The sequence below is a fragment of the Chiloscyllium plagiosum genome, unplaced genomic scaffold (genome assembly GCF_037043375.1).
Source record: "Chiloscyllium plagiosum isolate Xiang-an unplaced genomic scaffold, Cpla_swu_hap1 HiC_scaffold_29, whole genome shotgun sequence".
Classification (NCBI taxonomy): Eukaryota; Metazoa; Chordata; class Chondrichthyes; order Orectolobiformes; family Hemiscylliidae; genus Chiloscyllium; species Chiloscyllium plagiosum.
The window spans coordinates 36,560,722-36,579,350 of NW_028270167.1; the positions used below are offsets into that span (position 1 = coordinate 36,560,722).

General features: G+C 41.0%; 1 protein-coding gene across 1 annotated transcript in view; it reads right to left on the minus strand.

Annotated features, from left to right (window-relative positions):
* Positions 1–6,161: 6,161 nt before the first annotated feature.
* LOC122540528 (CMP-N-acetylneuraminate-beta-galactosamide-alpha-2,3-sialyltransferase 4-like) overlaps positions 6,162–18,629 on the minus strand; it is a 116,274-nt gene continuing 103,806 nt past the window's right edge. The window contains exons 11-12 of the mRNA XM_043676393.2: positions 14,742–14,891; positions 6,162–9,316 (exon numbers count right to left, since the gene is read on the minus strand). Of these exons, the coding sequence (XP_043532328.2) occupies positions 9,236–9,316; positions 14,742–14,891 (231 nt within the window). The 3' untranslated portion in view covers positions 6,162–9,235. The remainder of the gene's footprint in view (positions 9,317–14,741; positions 14,892–18,629) is intronic.

Sequence of the window (18,629 nt, forward strand, 5' to 3'; positions counted from 1 at the left end):
AGTGACGCATAAATTCCAAATGCAATCTACTCTGTCTTCATTACTTTGCAATTTTCCTCAGCTACTTTATCTGTTTCACTATTTTCTCAAATGGCATAAACAATTCCTCCACAGCCTTTTCCTCAAAATTTGAAAGGACCTGAACAAACTTAAACATTTCCTTCCTGGATTTTAGATTGTAATTAGAAATTTCCCCGTCACAGTCCCTTTCAGCTTCTGATATCGCCCATCGTTGTCCTTGTACCATTGTCTTTTACGAAAGGACCCATGCCTGTGTGGCTTACATGTGATTTTAGCCCCACAGCAATATGGCTGACTCTTAACTGCCCTCTGGACAATTAGGAAAGGACAATAAATGTTTGCCTACCCAGCAAAATTGACATCCCTGAATGAATAAAAAGAAATCTAATCTTCTCATTTCCATTTCTATTCCTTTTAAATTCCAATTCCCTACCCTTGCTTTTTCTTCTCTTTCTTTGCCATCTCTGGCTTCTTTTTTCCCTGATGCTGAAACTGATTGAATTATGACCCAATGTCCTACCTGCCCACCTCCCCTCCCATCTATCTGCTCCACCCTCCTCTCTGACCTATTACCATCACCTCCCAACCTTCATCTACGCAGCTACCTTCTCCCAGCCCTACCCCCCTCCTATTTATCCCTCAGCCTCCTTGACACCCCACCCCCACCACATTCCTGATGAAGAGTTAATGCTTGAAACATCGACTTTCCTGCTCCTCGGATGCTGCCTGACCAGCTGTGCTTTTCCAGACCCACACTTTTTGACTTATAGCACAATGTTGTCAGATTCTAATGTACTTAGGGTACCAGGTCTTTTCTATATGAATTTCCAAGATGGTGGCAGAGTAGGGAAGCTCCAGGCAGAAGTCATCCACTCCATTTGTTCCTTTTCTTTCTTTTTCTCTTTCTCTCCTCCCTCATGTCTTTTTTTTTCTCTTCTGTCTCTTTCCTTTTCTACCAGTGGTTTAGAGCAAAGCAGGGATGGCCAGCTGTTCGGGAACAGGGACCGTCAGCTGGCCTGGAATAAACCAGGAGTGTGGTGACCAGAGGGCCCAGAGCGGGCTCAGCTAACAAGCCCGGAGCAGGGCGGCCAGTGGCCTGGAGTGAAGATGGCCACTAATTGGTATCCAGTGGAGCCTGGTCAGACCATTTGGAAGCCCTCATACAAAGACAGTAATGTCCATCTTTTTAGGTTAAAAACAAGGACTGCAGATGCTAGAAACCAGATTCTAGATTAGAGTGGTGCTGGAAAAGCACAGCAGTTCAGGCAGCATCCGAGGAGCAGGAAAATCGACGTTTCGGGCAAAAGCCCTTCATCAGGAATCCTGTATTTTGCCCGAAATGTCGATTTTCCTGCTCCTCGGATGCTGCCTGAACTGCTGTGCCTGTCCATCTTTTTAGCTTTATTTTCTAAACTTATAAGTACACCATGCATATCTGTAATGTGGTGAAACATTTTCATTTGCTCTATTTTTGTATTTAAGATTTGTATCAAAGTACTTTGTACCTAAGCTGGTGCTGTGTGTTGGCGACATTGTGCACTTTCACTTTAGTATTCTTTTGTAAATTCAGTACACGTGACAATAAACCTAATTTTAATTCTATATCTCTATTAAGCCCAAATGTTGTGCTAGACCTTCAATTATGCCCACTTTCTCCGCTCAGGCACATAATTCCAATCCAATTTACCTACCAATTCAATCAACTTGACTTTGGTGTTCATCAAGGACAGCAAAGTCAAGTTGATTGAATTGGTAGGTATCTTGTGTCATCTTTTGTTTATGACAAAATCTAATCTTTTTCCTTATCCTTATCACTTCAGTAGTTTTAAAACTGCAAACATTTCCTTAAGTTTAAAGTCCTATCTTCTTCCATTATCAGTCAATATTCCAAAAACAAAGGTCGTCTCTTGAACAGTTTAAAAATAAACTGTGATCCATTTAAGATTGAAATGCAGAGAGTTATTTTTCTTTCAGAGGATTTTGCATCTTTGGAGCTGTTTGCTCTTTTCTCCAGAGAAGGTAGAGTCAGGGTCATTGAGTATTTTTAGGGTGAAAATAGATAGAATTTTGACTAAGAAATAAATCAAAGGTTATTGAAGGTATATTGAAATGTAGAATTGTGGTCTCAATCAAATTGCCTATGATTTTATTGAATGGCAGAGACAATGGCTGAAGGGTCAATTGTCGACCATTGTTTTTAATTCAGATATCCACATCAGGAAAAACCTCAAGACATTTCATGAACATGGAAAGAGCAAAAAGATAACAGAGGAAAGCGTGTTAGAGTATTATTGTCCTACTATTGACAAAAAAGGTAAGTTACATGTGGAGGTGGACGATACAGACACGGCTCTTAATGAATTCTTAGCAGTTTAGCTTCACAACAGAAAAGCACTGTAGTTAAGGAAGACAAGTGTGTAATATTGGAAGAAAATAAAGAACGAGCCTAAACCTGGTTAGCATCAGGTCATCTTATTCCATCGCAGAACAAACAAGAATCTACCCATTTGATGTCCTCTGATTTTTCTGGCCAATCTTGAGATGGAAGATTCTTCAAAGTTCCTTCAATACAGGATTCCTCAGAATGAAAGGACAGAAGATCTTTGTAGTGCACAACACTTGTCAGCATTAGTTGCACTGTTGTAGTTGTTAACAGGTTAAATGGGCTGAGCCTAGTGTGTTAATATGAGCTTGAGCGAATGGATAAGTGTAAGTCGGTCGAGTAGCTGCAGCAAGAGGGTAAGGGGACAGAGTGCATGAGGTAGGTAGGTAAAGAGGTAGGAAGGCAGGTGGGTGAGGCAACAGGTGGGTAGGATAGTAGGTGTGTAGTCTGGCTGCTGAGATACTTGTCAGGGTATGGGGAGAGTAGGTTGGCATAAAGGAGGGGACAGAGTGACAGATAGATGGAGTAGTAGGTACATGGAGGCTAGAATAACATGGTGGTAGTACAGTTGGGTATTAGATGGGTAGGATGGAGAGGTCAGATCAGTTTGAGTCGGGGAGGATTTGGAAATTGGGAGGGTTGAAGAAAGGTCAACTCATCATGTGGAGTGGGAGGGTCAGGACATCAGCATGTTGGTAGGAGGGAAGTAGGAATGTCAGGGGTTGGTAGATTGGAGGTTTCTGTTGTCTCGTTACATAGGAATTAAATCAATTGGCTAAAAGACAGAGGACATAGGTTTAGGGTGAGGGGGAAAAGTATAAAAGAGCCTAAGGGGCAATTTTTTCATGTAGAGGGTGGTACGTGTAGGAATGAACTACCAGAGGAAGTGGTGGAGGCTGGTACAATTGCAATATTTAACAAACATCTGGATGGGTATATGAATAGGAAGGGTTTAGAGGGATATGGGCCAGGTACTGGCAGATGGGACTAGATTGTGTTGGGATATCTAGTCAGCATGAACGATTTGGACTGTAGGGTCTGTTTCCATACTGTACCACTCTATGACTCTATGACCGGCACAGCATTTCCTGATAACTGACTAAGTAAGGCAATCAAATCTCTCCTAAGTCTTCGGCTGTCACTTAGTGCTGTTCCTGGAGACCTGGGAAATTTTCAACCAGAAGTTATAGGTTTCGTATGCAATTTCCATTGAGTCAGCAGATTGGTACTTCAAAGAAGTCTGAACTGTCTCTCTGGGATATTTTCTGTTTCTGACTGCCCAGAGATCAGAAGATTTGGTCTATATGTTGGTTAGAAAAATTCAAAACAGGTATGTTACCAAGTTCAGATGAAATATATGCTGGGATGCTAAGAAAAAAATGTAAGAGAACAGTGGAGGCTTTGCCCATCATTTTCCAACCCTCTCAGGCTACAGAGAGGTGGAAGGATGTGAATGTTGGACCACTGTCTAAAAAGGAAGAGAAGAATTACTGACAAAAATATTTGATAACACTCTGAGCTAAAGTAGAAAGGTTGATTTATGAAGACATGGATTAGCGAAGAATGGTCAGCATGGATCTGCCAAGGGAAGAGGATGACTTAAGAACAGGAGGAAGCCAGGTGGCCCTTTGAACATGTTTTGCCATTCAATAAGATCATTGATGATCTGGTTATGGTCACAGCTCCACTTTCCTGGCTGACTCCCCCAGAACCCGGAGAAAGTGAGGACTGCAGAAACTGGAGATCAGATTGACAGGTATGGTGCTGGAAAAGCACAGCAGGTCAGTCTCCTGTTTGTCAGATGCTGCCTGACCTGCTCTGTTTTTCCAGTTCCACATTTTTTGACTCTGACTCTCCCAGAACCCCTGACTGCTCTGTTGATCAAAACTTTGCCTAATCAGCTTTTAATAAGCTTAACGACCTAGCTTCAAATATTTTTTGGGGAAAAGAATTCTACAGGTTAATGATATTCAGAACGAAAATGTTTCCTCTCATTTCAGTCTTAAATGCTTGTCTGACTAACCTAGATGTCTTCAAACTCCACTTACCTGATTGAGAGGGTGGTGGGCTCGTATAGTATCCTCATCTGCCAGCTACAGTACCAACACTGGCCACTAATTCCAGTGGCATTGCTGAGAGCGTTTCAGTGCTGGCACAGTGTGGACCTGACCGAATCTAGGTATCATTGTAAGGATGTGGGTGCTGTAGCATGGTCTCTTTTCCCAAAGCACAGCATGAGATAGAGGGGAAATGTGGGAGAAGGTGACCTAATACTTCACTGGCACCACTGTTGCCATGGTGCTGTTTGGCAGCTGTTGCCCTGTCATTGGCTGGCAGTTCCCAGGTTAGAGTGACAATCTTCTAAAGGGGCAGCAACCTCAAAAACAACTTATTAGTTGTTTACCCCTTGGAAAATGTGGTCAAAGGCCCACCAAATGCCTGCACTAGAGTCACACTGACTTTGCAATTTGATGTTGGGGCACCTACCAGAATGATAAGGTTCAGCCCATGTGATCACACTGCAGTGCGTTGAGGAGTTTTATGAATGTGCTAACAGCAAGGGAGAATTATATATCCAAGTAAATATTGAATAACTGAACTATAGGAGGCTGTGATGGAGTGCATTAAAGGATCTATGTTTCTTAATAAAGAGGGAAATAATAAGAGAGGAGAGGTTTACATTGATAGAAGGAAGAGTAGAGACTTGAAGAGTGATATTTTCATCAACATGATTGTAGCCATCTGGAATTCACTTCCTGAAAGGGTGGTGGAAGCAGAAACCCTCATCACATTGGTCTATAAATGAAGTGTTGTCATTCACACGGCTATGGATCAATAGCTGGAAAATGGATAAGCCCTGGGTGACTCTTTTTGGCCAAAATGGACACAATTGGACAAGAGATTTCCTTCTGAAGTCTAAATACCAAGGATTCCATGACTCTGTTTGTGGACTTGTTCCACAAACACATGCAGATTATCTGTTGCCAGGGCAACAGCTGCCAAACAGCACTATAGCAATGGTGGGGCCTGTGAAATATTAGGTCAGCTTCTCCCACATTTCCCCTGTATTTCATGCTGTGCTTTGGGAAAAGACACCATGCTACAGCACCCACATCGTTACAATGATACCTAGATTCTGTCAGGTCCAGATAGTGGATCAAAATGCTGCTCCTGTTCATGGCATGGCCAGAAATATAAAACCACTTCTTTTCCCTACAACTTGTTGGGATGGACACTGGATTCATGCAGCCAATCCCACAAGTGACACTGCACCCGGGTACTGACCCGACCTCTCCATAACATGGTACCAGTGCATGATAGTTTCTTCAACAGAATTTTCTAAACTCATTACCTTGATCACCAGAAAAGCAGCATGGACAACACCAGATTCAACAGACTATCACCCGCTGTCCTAACTGGAACATTAAGCCCCAGTGTTCATCCATAACTATTGGATTAAAAGATCAGAAGTCCCTATTGAACAGCACTGGGTGAGCAGCTTCACTGGAAGAAATGCAGCATTTCAAAGTGTGGCTCACCAGGACTTTCGAGGGTGACGAAAGTTGATCAGCATTTCCTCCAACACATTCAAGACTTCTGCCATGGACTCCTATCCTTCTCAATGTCACAGGAGATGTGTTTCTGTGAGTTGGCTTAAGGCCTGATCGCTAAGCAAACTGTTTCCTGCCTGACGGTGTTGAGATTGTAAAATGTGACCATTGTCTAACACCAGTAAAAAAGAAACAAAGACTCCCAGGCCAAACATTTTTAATTGCCATTGTAAATAACATATTCAAGTCACATTAAAGGCCCCAACGTTAACCCATTCAGCAAGAATATGCTGTGTGCATTAAAAAAGAGCTTCAACAAGGACTTCCATTGATACAGTGTCTTTAACCTATAAATACCAAGGCACTTCACAAAATTTGACATTGGTTTGACAGAAAGAGATATCATGAAGAATGACTCAAGACATGGGCACCAAGGTAAGTTTTAAGGAGGGTCTCAATGAGTGAGAGGTCAATTTGTTGAGGGAATCCTGCAGCTTGTGGCTGAGAAGAGTTGAGACACGATCACTTTGGGTGGCAAAAGGAGTGGGGGAGAGATGAGGCATGAATTAGAGAAATGCAGTGGTCAATGGGATTGTCGAGTGGGTGGAGATTACACAGTCATTTCAAACATATTCCTCATCCCACTGACAGATAAATAGCCTCTAATTCATGATTTTCCCCACTGCTCACATTGAACATCTTTTGGCCTGTCTGTGAGTGAACTTGTTAATCCAGACCAATGGCAGTTTGTGCTGATGTCACTGGATTGTGCACTGACTGTGCTGTAGAAAATGTACCAAGACTGTTCACATTCAGCTCAGACGACACTGCAGTGCCAAGAGACGCAGTGCTGCATCTGTTGAGATCCTCTTTAAAATAGACCATCAAATATAACAATTTATTACACTTAAAGCATTACATTATCCAATTACTAATTTATGACTTACGGTTAAATAGTTTGTGCAATTTGCTGCTATTTACATGGCCAGGCTCCCAAGTGCAGGCCTCAGTACTTGGTTCTTGGAGATGTGTAAACTTCATTGTATTGAGCTCCAGTTGCCTGTCCTGTGCCCATTTCAAACAGGAAACCAGAGAACAATGTTCAAACCCACGAACTTCATAAAAACCTTGGTAGAGGTAGCTGGAGGGAGGTGTGTCTGTGCATTGTGTCAGACTCACTAATTCAGGAACAATGCTAACAGTGGAGTCATGTTCGACAAACCAGGAGGCTCGAAAGGGGTCTTTCTCTTAATCAAGTCACTTCGAGAACTATCTTCTTCATTGTAAACTTCAGTTATACCACAAATGGTTTGGTTAAAGTTAATTTGGATATTGAAGATTAATATAAAATTGAAGATCACAGGGCTGACAATCTTCAATTCCAGCAACTCCTACATTTGTTACTGGAGTCGTCAGCAATCCTTCAGAAAGAATTATGCCTATAGCACTTGGACACAATCCAAATTGTAAATATTAAAAAATGTCTTAATCTGAGAAGGAAGCATTGCAAATTTTTTTCATCTATTAAAAAACATTCATGCTTGTCGATGAGGTGCTTTAACTATTGGAGTATCAGGCCTTGAGTCTTTTGACCTTGTTCCAGTTAGCAAACCTTCAAATAAAAAAACAGGGATCCCTCATATAGATCAAATAATCTGCCCAGGAGGAGAAGTCAACTGGGCTCATCTATCCTACACTATTTCATGTTCATCCATATGTTTATCCAATGACTGTTTAAATGCCCTTAAAGTTGCAGTGTCTACGACTAATGCATGTAGTGCATTCCACGCCCTACTACTCTCTGAGTAAAGAAACCTTCTCTGACAGCTATGCTATATCTATCACCCCTCAAATTCCTTCCATCTGTAGGATAAAGAAATATTAGGGTAGAATTTTTAATCAATGCAGATCAATTTGCTCAGTCTGATTCCCATGTTTGCTGTTGGATGTTATTGCTAATCTGCTTCATCCACGGTTGTGCACATTATGTCTTATTACATGTTTTTTAATATAATCAAATGATCTATCATGTATTTACCTCATCTCCTTGCAAAACAGTACTCTGCTGCAAATATGTTGCTCTTTAATGTTTATATTTTCAGTGCTCAATGGCTACAAAATCTTCTAATTACCCAAGACATCATTGTAACAATAGCAGCTGACATTTTTTAAGGGCTATACGGTTAGTTATTTTGCTACTTGTAACCGGCTCTTGGCTGGAATTTAAGAACCCACAATCCTACTAAAATGTCTATCACCATCAAGGAAACCTAGCAGCTACCTGAAAAGGAAAAGAAACAATTGTCTGCAATGTTGTTAAGATAAAGAGAAGGAGACAAATCAACAGTAGTAAGGAGAAACCCTTCTCCCTCACTATATCCTAATTCCTGTACAGCTTTATCCAAACCCCCCACAACCTTCAGTACCCATTAGCATTTCCCCAGCCCATCCACCTTTCCCCATTCCTTAACTCGATGCAACTTTACCTCATACCAGACCTTGTCACATTGTCCTTCAACTAATTTGTCAGAAGCTGTCAATGCTCAGTGCCAGCTCCCCTACTGCATTAAAAAAGAACATGAATTCAACTGGAAGCAGTGAGTCTGCCAGATTCCACTATGTGTGAGGCATCATTTACACAATACTTTTAGATCTCTCTGACTCTGCGAGATTTAGGTTTCGAATGAAGGGGATTGATGGCCCAAAGAGTGGCCCAAAGAGTGGCCCACGGGCAGGAAAGGCTGTCTCTGCAGTGTCCACCCAGAGAGGTTTCTCCCATCCCCATTTGACCCTAACCTTGTCATTCTTTTTAACAGTTCCTTAGCCTGGCTCCTAAGGTCATCAATCTACCTTGTCTGAGGTCACCTCATTTCTGGGTGTGACTGAGAGTTCAGCTCTCTGGTTGGGCTAGCAGCGAACAGAAGACCAGCTGATGGCCTTAATTTGATGGTGGGCCACCGAGATATTGGTGTGTGATCTGGGTTTAGGAACCCCATTTTCACCTCGGTGTTAGGGTCCTGATGCTTGTGGTGAAATTAGGCCCATAATCTTGCTATGATATCACAGCCTCTTCAATCACACTGTGTTGAAATGGCACAGCCCCTCCTCCCAATAGTATTTCACCAGTTCACTGCAGACAGAGAATGTTGCACTTAATCACCAGGTCAAGCCAGAAACTAATATTCTTAATATATACAAGGGTCAAGCACAGATAAAAGTACATAACTGACAGATATTTTGGAAGCAAACCATCTCAATAATGTAAAGATGGTTGTGAAGGTTAAGTGAGGTATTTGATCACTCCAGCATTCTTCAGCATCTTCAAAAACAGGTGTTCATTGTTGACATTGTGCACATTGTTCTGAAAAAAAGTCACAAGACCAAAGTACATGTGATTAGTTGCAAATATACTGATAGGAATCAAAGACAAAAGAGTCTAGATAAAGAGAGAGAGAGAATTGTAATCGAAGGAATACTTTGCCAACTTCCTCCTTTTGACAGAAAAACGCAACTTTACAATCACCTCATCTCGAATATTATCAGAGAGCTCAAGCACCACATTTTGGGAAGAATGTGAAGGTGAAGGAGGCTGAGGAGGAGTTTTCCAAAAAGCTGTCAAGAATGAAGGAGGCACGTGGAGAGACTGGGTAAACAGGGTTTGTTCTTGAGCATGTTGAGAGGAGATTGCATAGAATTGTCCAAAATTATGAGGCTTGTTAACTTCAAAGAAAGACAATCCTTTTCCACAAGTGAGGTGGATCAGTAACCAGAGGACATAGAGTTAAGTTCAGAAACAAAACATTTAAAGGAAAGATGAGGAAAATTTTCCATCCATATTTCATTATTATATTTGGGATTGGACTGCACTGAGATGTGATGGAAACAAATCAAAAGGGAGCAATTTGATATTTCAAAACAAACTGAATAGATAAGGGAAATGGAAAAAATGCAAGCGTAGAGATAATTGTAGCAAAATGGTTGCATGACTCTGAGGACATAGGTTTAAGGTGAGAGGGTTAAGATTTAGACCATAAGACCATAAGACCATAAGACATAGGAGTGGAAGTAAGGCCATTCGGCCCATCGAGTCCACTCCGCCATTCAATCATGGCTGATGGGCATTTCAACTCCACTTACCCGCATTCTCCCCGTAGCCCTTAATTCCTTGTGACATCAAGAATTTATCAGTCTCTGACTTGAAGACATTTAGCGTCCCAGCCTCCACTGCACTCTGCGGCAATGAATTCCACAGGCCCACCACTCTCTGGCTGAAGAAATGTCTCCGCATTTCTGTTCTGAATTTACCCCCTCTAATTCTAAGGCTGTGTCCACGGGTCCTAGTCTCCTCGCCTAATGGAAACAATTTCCTAGCGTCCACCCTTTCCAAGCCATGTATTATCTTGTAAGTTTCTATTAGATCTCCCCTTAATCTTCTAAATTCCAATGAATACAATCCCAGGATCCTCAGCCGTTCCTCATATGTTAGACCTACCATTCCAGGGATCATCCGTGTGAATCTCCGCTGGACATGCTCCAGTGCCAATTTGTCCTTCCTGAGTTGTGGGGACCAAAACTGGACACAGTACTCCAAATGGGGCCTAACCACAGCTTTATAAAGTCTCAGTAGCACAACGGTGCTTTTATATTCCAACCCTCTTGAAATAAACGTCAACATTGCATTCGTATTCTTAATCACGGACTCAACCTGCATGTTTACCTTTACAGAATCCTCGACTAGCACTCCCAGATCCCTTTGTACTTTGGCTTTATGAATTTTCTCACCGTTTAGAAATTGGTCCATGCTTGTATTCTTTTTTCCAAAGTGCAAGAACTCACATTTGCTCACATTGAATTCCATCAGCCATTTCCTGGACCACTCTCCTAAACTGTCTAGTTCCTTCTGCAGCCTCCCTCTTCCTCAGTACTACCTGCCTGTCCACCTAACTTCGTATCATCGGCAAACTTCGCTAGAATGCCCCCAGTCCCTTCATCCAGATCATTAATATATAACATGAAAGGCTGCAGCCCCAACACTGAACCCTGCGGGACACCGCTTGTCACCAACTGCCATTCCGAAAAAAAAACCTTTATCCCAACTCTCTGTCTTCTGTTAGACAGCCAATCCTCAATCCATACCAGTAGCTCACCTCGAACACCATGGGCCCTCACCTTGCTCAGCAGCCTCCTGTGTGGTACCTGATGAAAGGCCTTTTGGAAGTCTAGATAGACCACATCCACTGGGTTTCCCTGGTCTAACCTACTTGTCACCTCTTCAAAGAATTCCAACAGGTTTGTCAGGCACAACCTCCCCTTACTAAATCCATGTTGACTTGTTCTAATCCAACCCTGTTCTTCCAAGAATTTAGAAACCTCATCCTTAATGATGGATTCTAGAATTTTACCAACAACCGAGGTGAGGCTAATTGGCCTATAATTTTCCATCTTTTGTCTTGATCCTTTCTTGAACAAGGGGGTTACAACAGCAGGACTTTCCCTGACTACAGTGACTTTTCCTCAGCCACCTCCCTCAGAACTCTAGGATGTAGCCCATCGGGACCAGGAGATTTATCAATTTTAAGACCTTTTAGCTTTTCTAGCACTTTCTCTTTTGTAATTCAGCCCCCTGACTCCCTTTAATTGTTGGGATATTACTCATCTCTTCCACTGTGAAGACTGATGCAAAGTACTTATTAAGTTCTCCTGCTATTTCCTTATCTCCCATCACTAGGCTTCCAGCATCAGTTTGAAGTGGCCCAATGTCTACTTTTGCCTGTCGTTTGTTTCTTATATATTGAAAGAAACTTTTACTATCATTTCTAATATTACTGGCTAGCCTACCTTCATATTTGATCCTCTCCTTCCTTATTTCTCTCTGTGTTATCCTCTGTTTATTTTTGTAGCCTTCCCAATCTTCTGATTTCCCAGTGCTCTTGGCCACTTTATAGGATCTCTCTTTTTCTTTAATACATTTCCTGACTTCCTTTGTCAGCCATGGCTGTCTTATCCCTCCCCAGATAATCTTTTTTTTTCTTGGGGATGAACCTCTGTACAGTGTCCTCAATTATACCCACAAACTCCCATTTAAATGGGATGGAAGAGGTAACTTTTTCACACAGAGGGTGGTGCATGTATGGAATGAGCTGCTAAGGGAAGTGGTAGGGGCTGGTGCAATTAGAACATTTAAGAGACATCTGGATATGTATGTGAATAAGAAGGGTTAGAAGGATATGGAACTAGATTAATTTAGGATATCTGGTCAGCATGGACAAGTTGGACCAAAGGGTCTGTTTCTGTGCTATACATCTCTATGCTTGTGGCTATGGGGCTGTTTTAGTTGCACAGCATTGTCACTGATTCTCACTATCTGTTGTTTTACCTATTGTCTGTATTATGTTTTTCTACGTGTAGTTGGAATGTTTATACCTTATAAAATATATAGGTTCAATTTCCCTTCTGGCATAAAATTCCTCTCAAAACTTTTTTCTGAATCTTCTTGGTTTCTGCTTTTGGCAAAAAAATTGGATAGCTTTCTGTGAAGTCAGAAACGAGCTTGTGGACAAATCAACTGATTTTGTTAATTTTGTTTGTTCAGAAATGCCTCTCAGTGTGGACTCTGGAGAAACTCACCCTACTTCTTCAAAGTAAGGTCATTGCAGTTTTACCAGCTGGTATCTCTTGTGGCACAGCATTCTTTCAGTACTCTGTTAAACAAGCAGCTAGAGAATGTGCTTAGGTTTCTGAAGTGGGACTCAAAGACACAATTTGAAGAATTACCCAGTAAGCACTTAGCTAGCTATGGGCACACATCCCTTGAGCAAAGCCAGTAAATTGAAAATCATCTGGAAATGGGATGAAAATAGTTGGGTGCCCGTTTTTAACTGGTGATGGACCAAATGTCTTTTTTCTATGCTGTAGACCTCTATAACTCTAAGTGTGTATCTGTGTCACTGTTCACTAAGAGCTGAACTGGATTGACTCCTGGAGAAATAATATTAGATTTGAAATATTAACTCTGTCCCTCACTCCACAGATGCTGCTAGACCATCTGACTTTCTCTGGCATTTTCTGGTTTTATTTCAGACTTCGAGCAAGTGTAGTGTCTTATTTTTATTTGAACGCTTAATTCACTGTGACTTTTCTTCCAGGTGTGCCCATCTCAACAAAGTTCTCCTTTTCTCTCTGATGGGATTTGCGTTTTTTAATCTCTTGGCTTGTTTACCTTCACTGGTTTCCATTTCTCTCCCAGTGTTTCACAAGGTGTTTGCTAAAGTTAATTTTCACAGCCACATCTCCATCCTCAGAGACTGTTTCCAGCTCATCATAACCCAGTTCTGAGAAAGAATCAAACTGGGCTGCACAGGTGCTGTCAGACTCTCTGTGTTGTAGTAACAATGTCAGCCAGATGGACCTCACAGAATATAAATTCCCTGTTTGGGATTGTTAATCTGGTCCAATCAGGGAGCCCTGGCTGACAGATAAGAACAGAAATGTTTCACGCAGCATTGCCCTTTGATGTGAAGGGCACTGCTTGTCACTGGCCACTCGAGTGTTTTCCTTTCTTCCTGGTGGTGGAAATTGAATAAAGATTTGTGCACCTTGTGTCTCTCACTGTGTCTCACACCTACACACACACACACATGGGTGCTGTGGGAAAAAAAAGCACTACCACAGTTAGGCGGTAGTGTGGGGGTTTAATAAAAACAAACAGGAGGAAAAAAAAGAAGAGAAAAAATGAACAGAAATGTCAGCCATCCTGTTTGCTCTGAAACCTGGCTCTGAGGGAGCTAGATCAGTATCATGGACTCTTCACCTTTGTAAAAAGTGACTTGGTGGTGGGATACTAGTCTCTGTGGAGTTATTTCATTCTGAAACTTTCTTTCTGTTTTTATTATGAACTGAGACTGGATTGACCATAATCATCAAAGACTCCCTTCAGTGAGTCTGGTGATTCAAACCCATTCTGTGGAATGAAAGGGGATTTTATAGAAATGCGTTCAGAAGACAGTAGTTTAGGAGAAATATTTTGCATTAAGAAGCATCTGGTTCTTTGAGTTCTTGGACCATTTTTCCACAAAAACTATAGGATAGAATTTCTGTAGGACTTCATCAATCATTCAACTGGAACTTCAATGGGCAATTGACAGCGTCCTCAGAGAAATGGTATAAATGTCTGCCTAAAGGTATTTCCAATCGTTTTTTAAGGTGAAATGACTGTCAAAGTATTGACAAAGACATCCAATACCAGATCAGCTGCAGCAGTTCACCCTTCCACAAATTATGAGAGTAGGTGCTTAACAACAAAGTCCTCAGCAAGCCAATGAAAGTCACAATGGACAGTTTCTGCTACCACACTCCAGCACAGCAGTGTATCTTGGACTGTGTATGAGCGACACTCTAGAGAAATTCCACCAGACATTCCTCTGCCATATTCACCAGATGAAATGGGAGGACAGTTAAGCAAACACTAATTTCCTTCCTCGGGCTAGGTCCACAGTGTGGGCAAACCTCCTGCAAATTTATCTTGGGACTGGACACTGACTAGAAAGCTGGAAAACATTGCCCCTGCTTGCCTCAACTATAAAATGACTAAAATTCTTGGGGAGAAGAACAAAAATGATAAAAAGCTCACCCTAGAGTTCTCCTTGAAGTGCAGCAGCATGACATTAATGACTGAGAGGAACATGTTATCAATCATTCTGAACAGTGATGACTTGTGCATCAAGCTGTCTTTCCTCCTCCACAAGATGGAACATGGAATCAGGGGATTGTTTCCATCAGATACTTACTGCCATATGTTTCATACTCAGCTGATCATAGTAATGAATCCTCCCGTTTTTTTGTTTCAATGGATAACCAAATCCAGCAACATCAACTTCATCACAATAGTTCAGGCCCAACGTGACAGCTAAGAACCCAGTGGTTGGACGATTTCCTCTCTGTGGATGCAGAAACAACGTTACATTGATATATCTAACCAACCATTAATAGAGTAAGAACAGAGCATGACAGAGAGTGAGGGAGAGGGACATTAGAGTAGACCAAATGGGAAGAGGGTAATTTCAGCTGATAAAATGAGTATAAGAGACATAGATGGTGACTGAATGGTCATTTAGAAATGATAATGAGATAATTGAAATGAAAAACCTTTAATATAGAACAAAGGTCCATAATCAAGGGCACTGGGACAGAATACCAAAAAAAACATTCAGCATTAAATGAATAAGGGAGGGGGATTGCAGTTTTCAGGGTTTGAGCATGTGAAGAGATCGTGGTTTTGAGGTTCTGGGGAAGAACAAGCAGAAAACAATGAGTTTTGACTTTAAGGCAATGTGGATATTGGGAGAAAGAAGATAATGAAAGATAACTATTTTCATACTTGAGAGAAGATTTCTGATGAGCAATGATTCAGAGAGACGTTAAGATCCATGGTACGTGATTCGTATTGAAATTTATACATACATCTGTGTTCTTTTATTTGTCTTGAGATATGGTTAACACTATCAAGGCAACATTTGCTGTCTATTCCTGAGGTGATTTATGAGTCAACCACACAGTGTATGACTGGAATTATGTGCATGTCACAAAAGGCAGGAGTGGACAGAATTCCTCCCCCCTCCAACGATATGTGAACAACCCATGAGCTTTCATACACATTTACTCTGGTGCTAGCCACAAATGACTAGACTTTAATGCATTCAATTTCACAACTGGCCATGGTGAGGATTGAATGCTTGAGTTCAACTGAGATCCACGTGCTTCCTCAATGATTTGTGGCCCAGACAAAATGGGCAGAATGGCTTCTTTCTGTGTCATAAACATTATCTGTTTCTCTGTTTCACCAGCAACCTAACTAAACATTAGTTAAGTATTAGTCTGCTAATAGGATATGGACTGCACAGCCTGCAAACAAATTCACCTTAGGTATTCAAGACAACAGTGGATATTAATAATGTGCAAGGGTACTTGGTAAAAGCAGGACATCAGTAATGATTAATAAAGAAACTGTGGATGTTGGAAATCAGGAATGAAACAGAAATTGCTGGAGAAACTCAGCAGCTCCAGCAACATCTGCGGAGAGAAAGCAGAATTAATGTTTCAGGTCCAGTGAGCCTTCTTCAGAATGGATACAATGTGTACACCTCCTTCCCATAATGTGACCCAAAGCAGGAATTATGCTCATTTGAAAAGCTAGAGCTGTCACAATTATTCACTAATAGTTCCGTGATTTATATCTTATCACAGGTTGCATAACATAGGCAAGTTCATGTCATGTTGAATCACTTCCTGTGATGAGATATAGTTTCTAACTATAAGACATCATATAAGAATGCCCGCTATTGTAAGTTATCAAAATAGGCTAAAAAAGGTGGTTTGCAACATTTAAAGAATCTCTACCCAAGCTTGACTTAACTGAGGTTTAGAAAATTAACATTTATTTTGAATAAACAATGCTTATTTGTTGCATTTGTTTTTGCTACATTTGTTTTTGTGGGCTAGTTAATTCATTTGGAACTTTTAGGGAAGTTGAAAGTTCATGGCTACATATAATGACAGGTTGGAATGTTCTATGTTTAGAGGTTCCTATGTTTCCAGAGAATAGGAAACCATTGGAACAGGTTACAGGATTGCATGGTGAATATTGCTTCACTGCTTTGCCTTCAGTAGAGAGTTGGGTCTGTATGTGATTTGGCAGAGACAGGTTTGATAAACGACACAAGAATATCATTTGAGTCTCTTGGACTGGTTTTGCTATTTAAAGGATTTTGAAGTATAATGGTAATGGATATGACAATGAAATTGTGATGTTTTTCAATTGTAACAGTAACATCAGCAGCTAATTTTGTGACAAAAGGATGGAATAGACTGTATTATTATACTAGATGTACTTACAACAAGCAGGATAATGTAAAACCATGTAAAGAAAAGAGTTTGTAGCAACATACCACATTGAGACAGCAATCACTTTGAGCTAAGGGGATACCCTTTAAGGCAACAAGCTATTGGAAGATACAAGATGTGGGAGATTAGAAATGTTGTTTTTGCAGATGGGTGAGGGGGTGTAGTGGGGTGGGGGGGGAGGGGGGTGAGGAGAAGGGGAACATTATACAAACGGTCGCAGAATTTTTGGCTTAAGGCTAAGATTTTAATGAACATAGTTAAAGAAAATAGTTTTAAGCTAGGAAATAACTTTAAAGTGTTGTAGTTGACCACAAAAAGAAGCAGCAGGGGCATTTCACAATAAAGCTTATAGTATGATAAGAGAAACTGGATAAAAAGAACAAGCTGTAACAAACAAGGAACAAAGAATGCAGATATACGAGGACAGCAGGATGGTCAGATAAGAAAATAACTAGAGAGAAAAACAAGTGAGGTAATCGGCTTATGATAGGATGGGAAAAGGGAGTCGTGATTCCGCAACTTGTAAATGAATAAGATTGCTTACATGCTCTGTTTTCGCGCGCATTTCTGCTTGATTACAGAAGCGTCTGGTGCTTGGAAGCCTGTAATAAATTGTTCTTGTTTCCAAGGCTTTGTTTCAGGCTGATAGATTTGTGAGTGAGCTCTGTTTCTCACAAAAAGTAGCCATTTTTCTAATCTGCAGAATAGAATGCTAAACTACAAGGCTGGTGGCAAAGATAATTTTTAATCAATCTGTGGTTAAAAAAGATAATTTTTAATCAATTTTTTTTTAACCTATGCTATGTTTTCACTTGTTGTTTTGTCTCTCCCAGGCCAGATCTTGAGTTAGGCCACATTTGGAAAACTGTACAGTTCTGGTCGCCACACTACCAGAAGGATGCAGAGATTTTGGAGAGGGTACAGATTTGCCCGATTTGGAGGGTATTAGCTATGACAAGAGATTGGGCAGACTCGGTTCATTTTCACTTGAAAGTCAAACACTGAGGGATGACCTCATAGACATTTATAAAATTATGAGAGGCATGGATAGAATGGATAGTCAGAGTTTGTTTTTCCCCAAGGGTAAAAATGTCGATTACTTGTTTTAAGACAAAAAGGGGAAAATTTAAAGTAGTTGTGAGAGGCAGGTTTTTTTATATGGAGAGTAGAAAGTGCCTGGAATGCACTGCTAGGGCAGGTGTTGGATGTGGACACAATAACAAGGTTTCAGAGGGAGCTTGACAGATATATGAATAAGGAGAGAATAGAGTAATAATATGGGCAACATAGAGGCAAAAGATTTTTGGTTTAGAAAGGCACCAAGTCTCAATGCAGTCTTGATGGGCCAAAAGGCCTGTTACTGGGCTGTACTATTCTTTGTTGTAGGCTGATGGAAGGTGCTGGCTAGCAAGAATTCAAGCTTTTTTTTAACATAAGACTGTAATGAATCAGCATTTTCTGCTTAATTATGCAATAAAGGCAAAACAGGGCACCTCAGGCCATGGAATGCAAATCTTGTTCTGTGAATGAACTCTTGGCCTGGATACTGAGTACTTCTGGCTGCAATATGTTCGGCACAGTCAAGGAAGAAATGAGGGGGAGTGCTTGTGATGATTAAGCAGTGCTAGGGAGAAAGGATGTTTTGTAGGGCTGAAGGTCAAAGTTAGTGGTTAGAGGTAAGAAACAATTGAGGTGTCATAATATTACAGTTGTATTTCATTACAGGAATGAAATAGAACGGCAAATTTACAGGGAAGTTATAGTGTGGCCTGAAG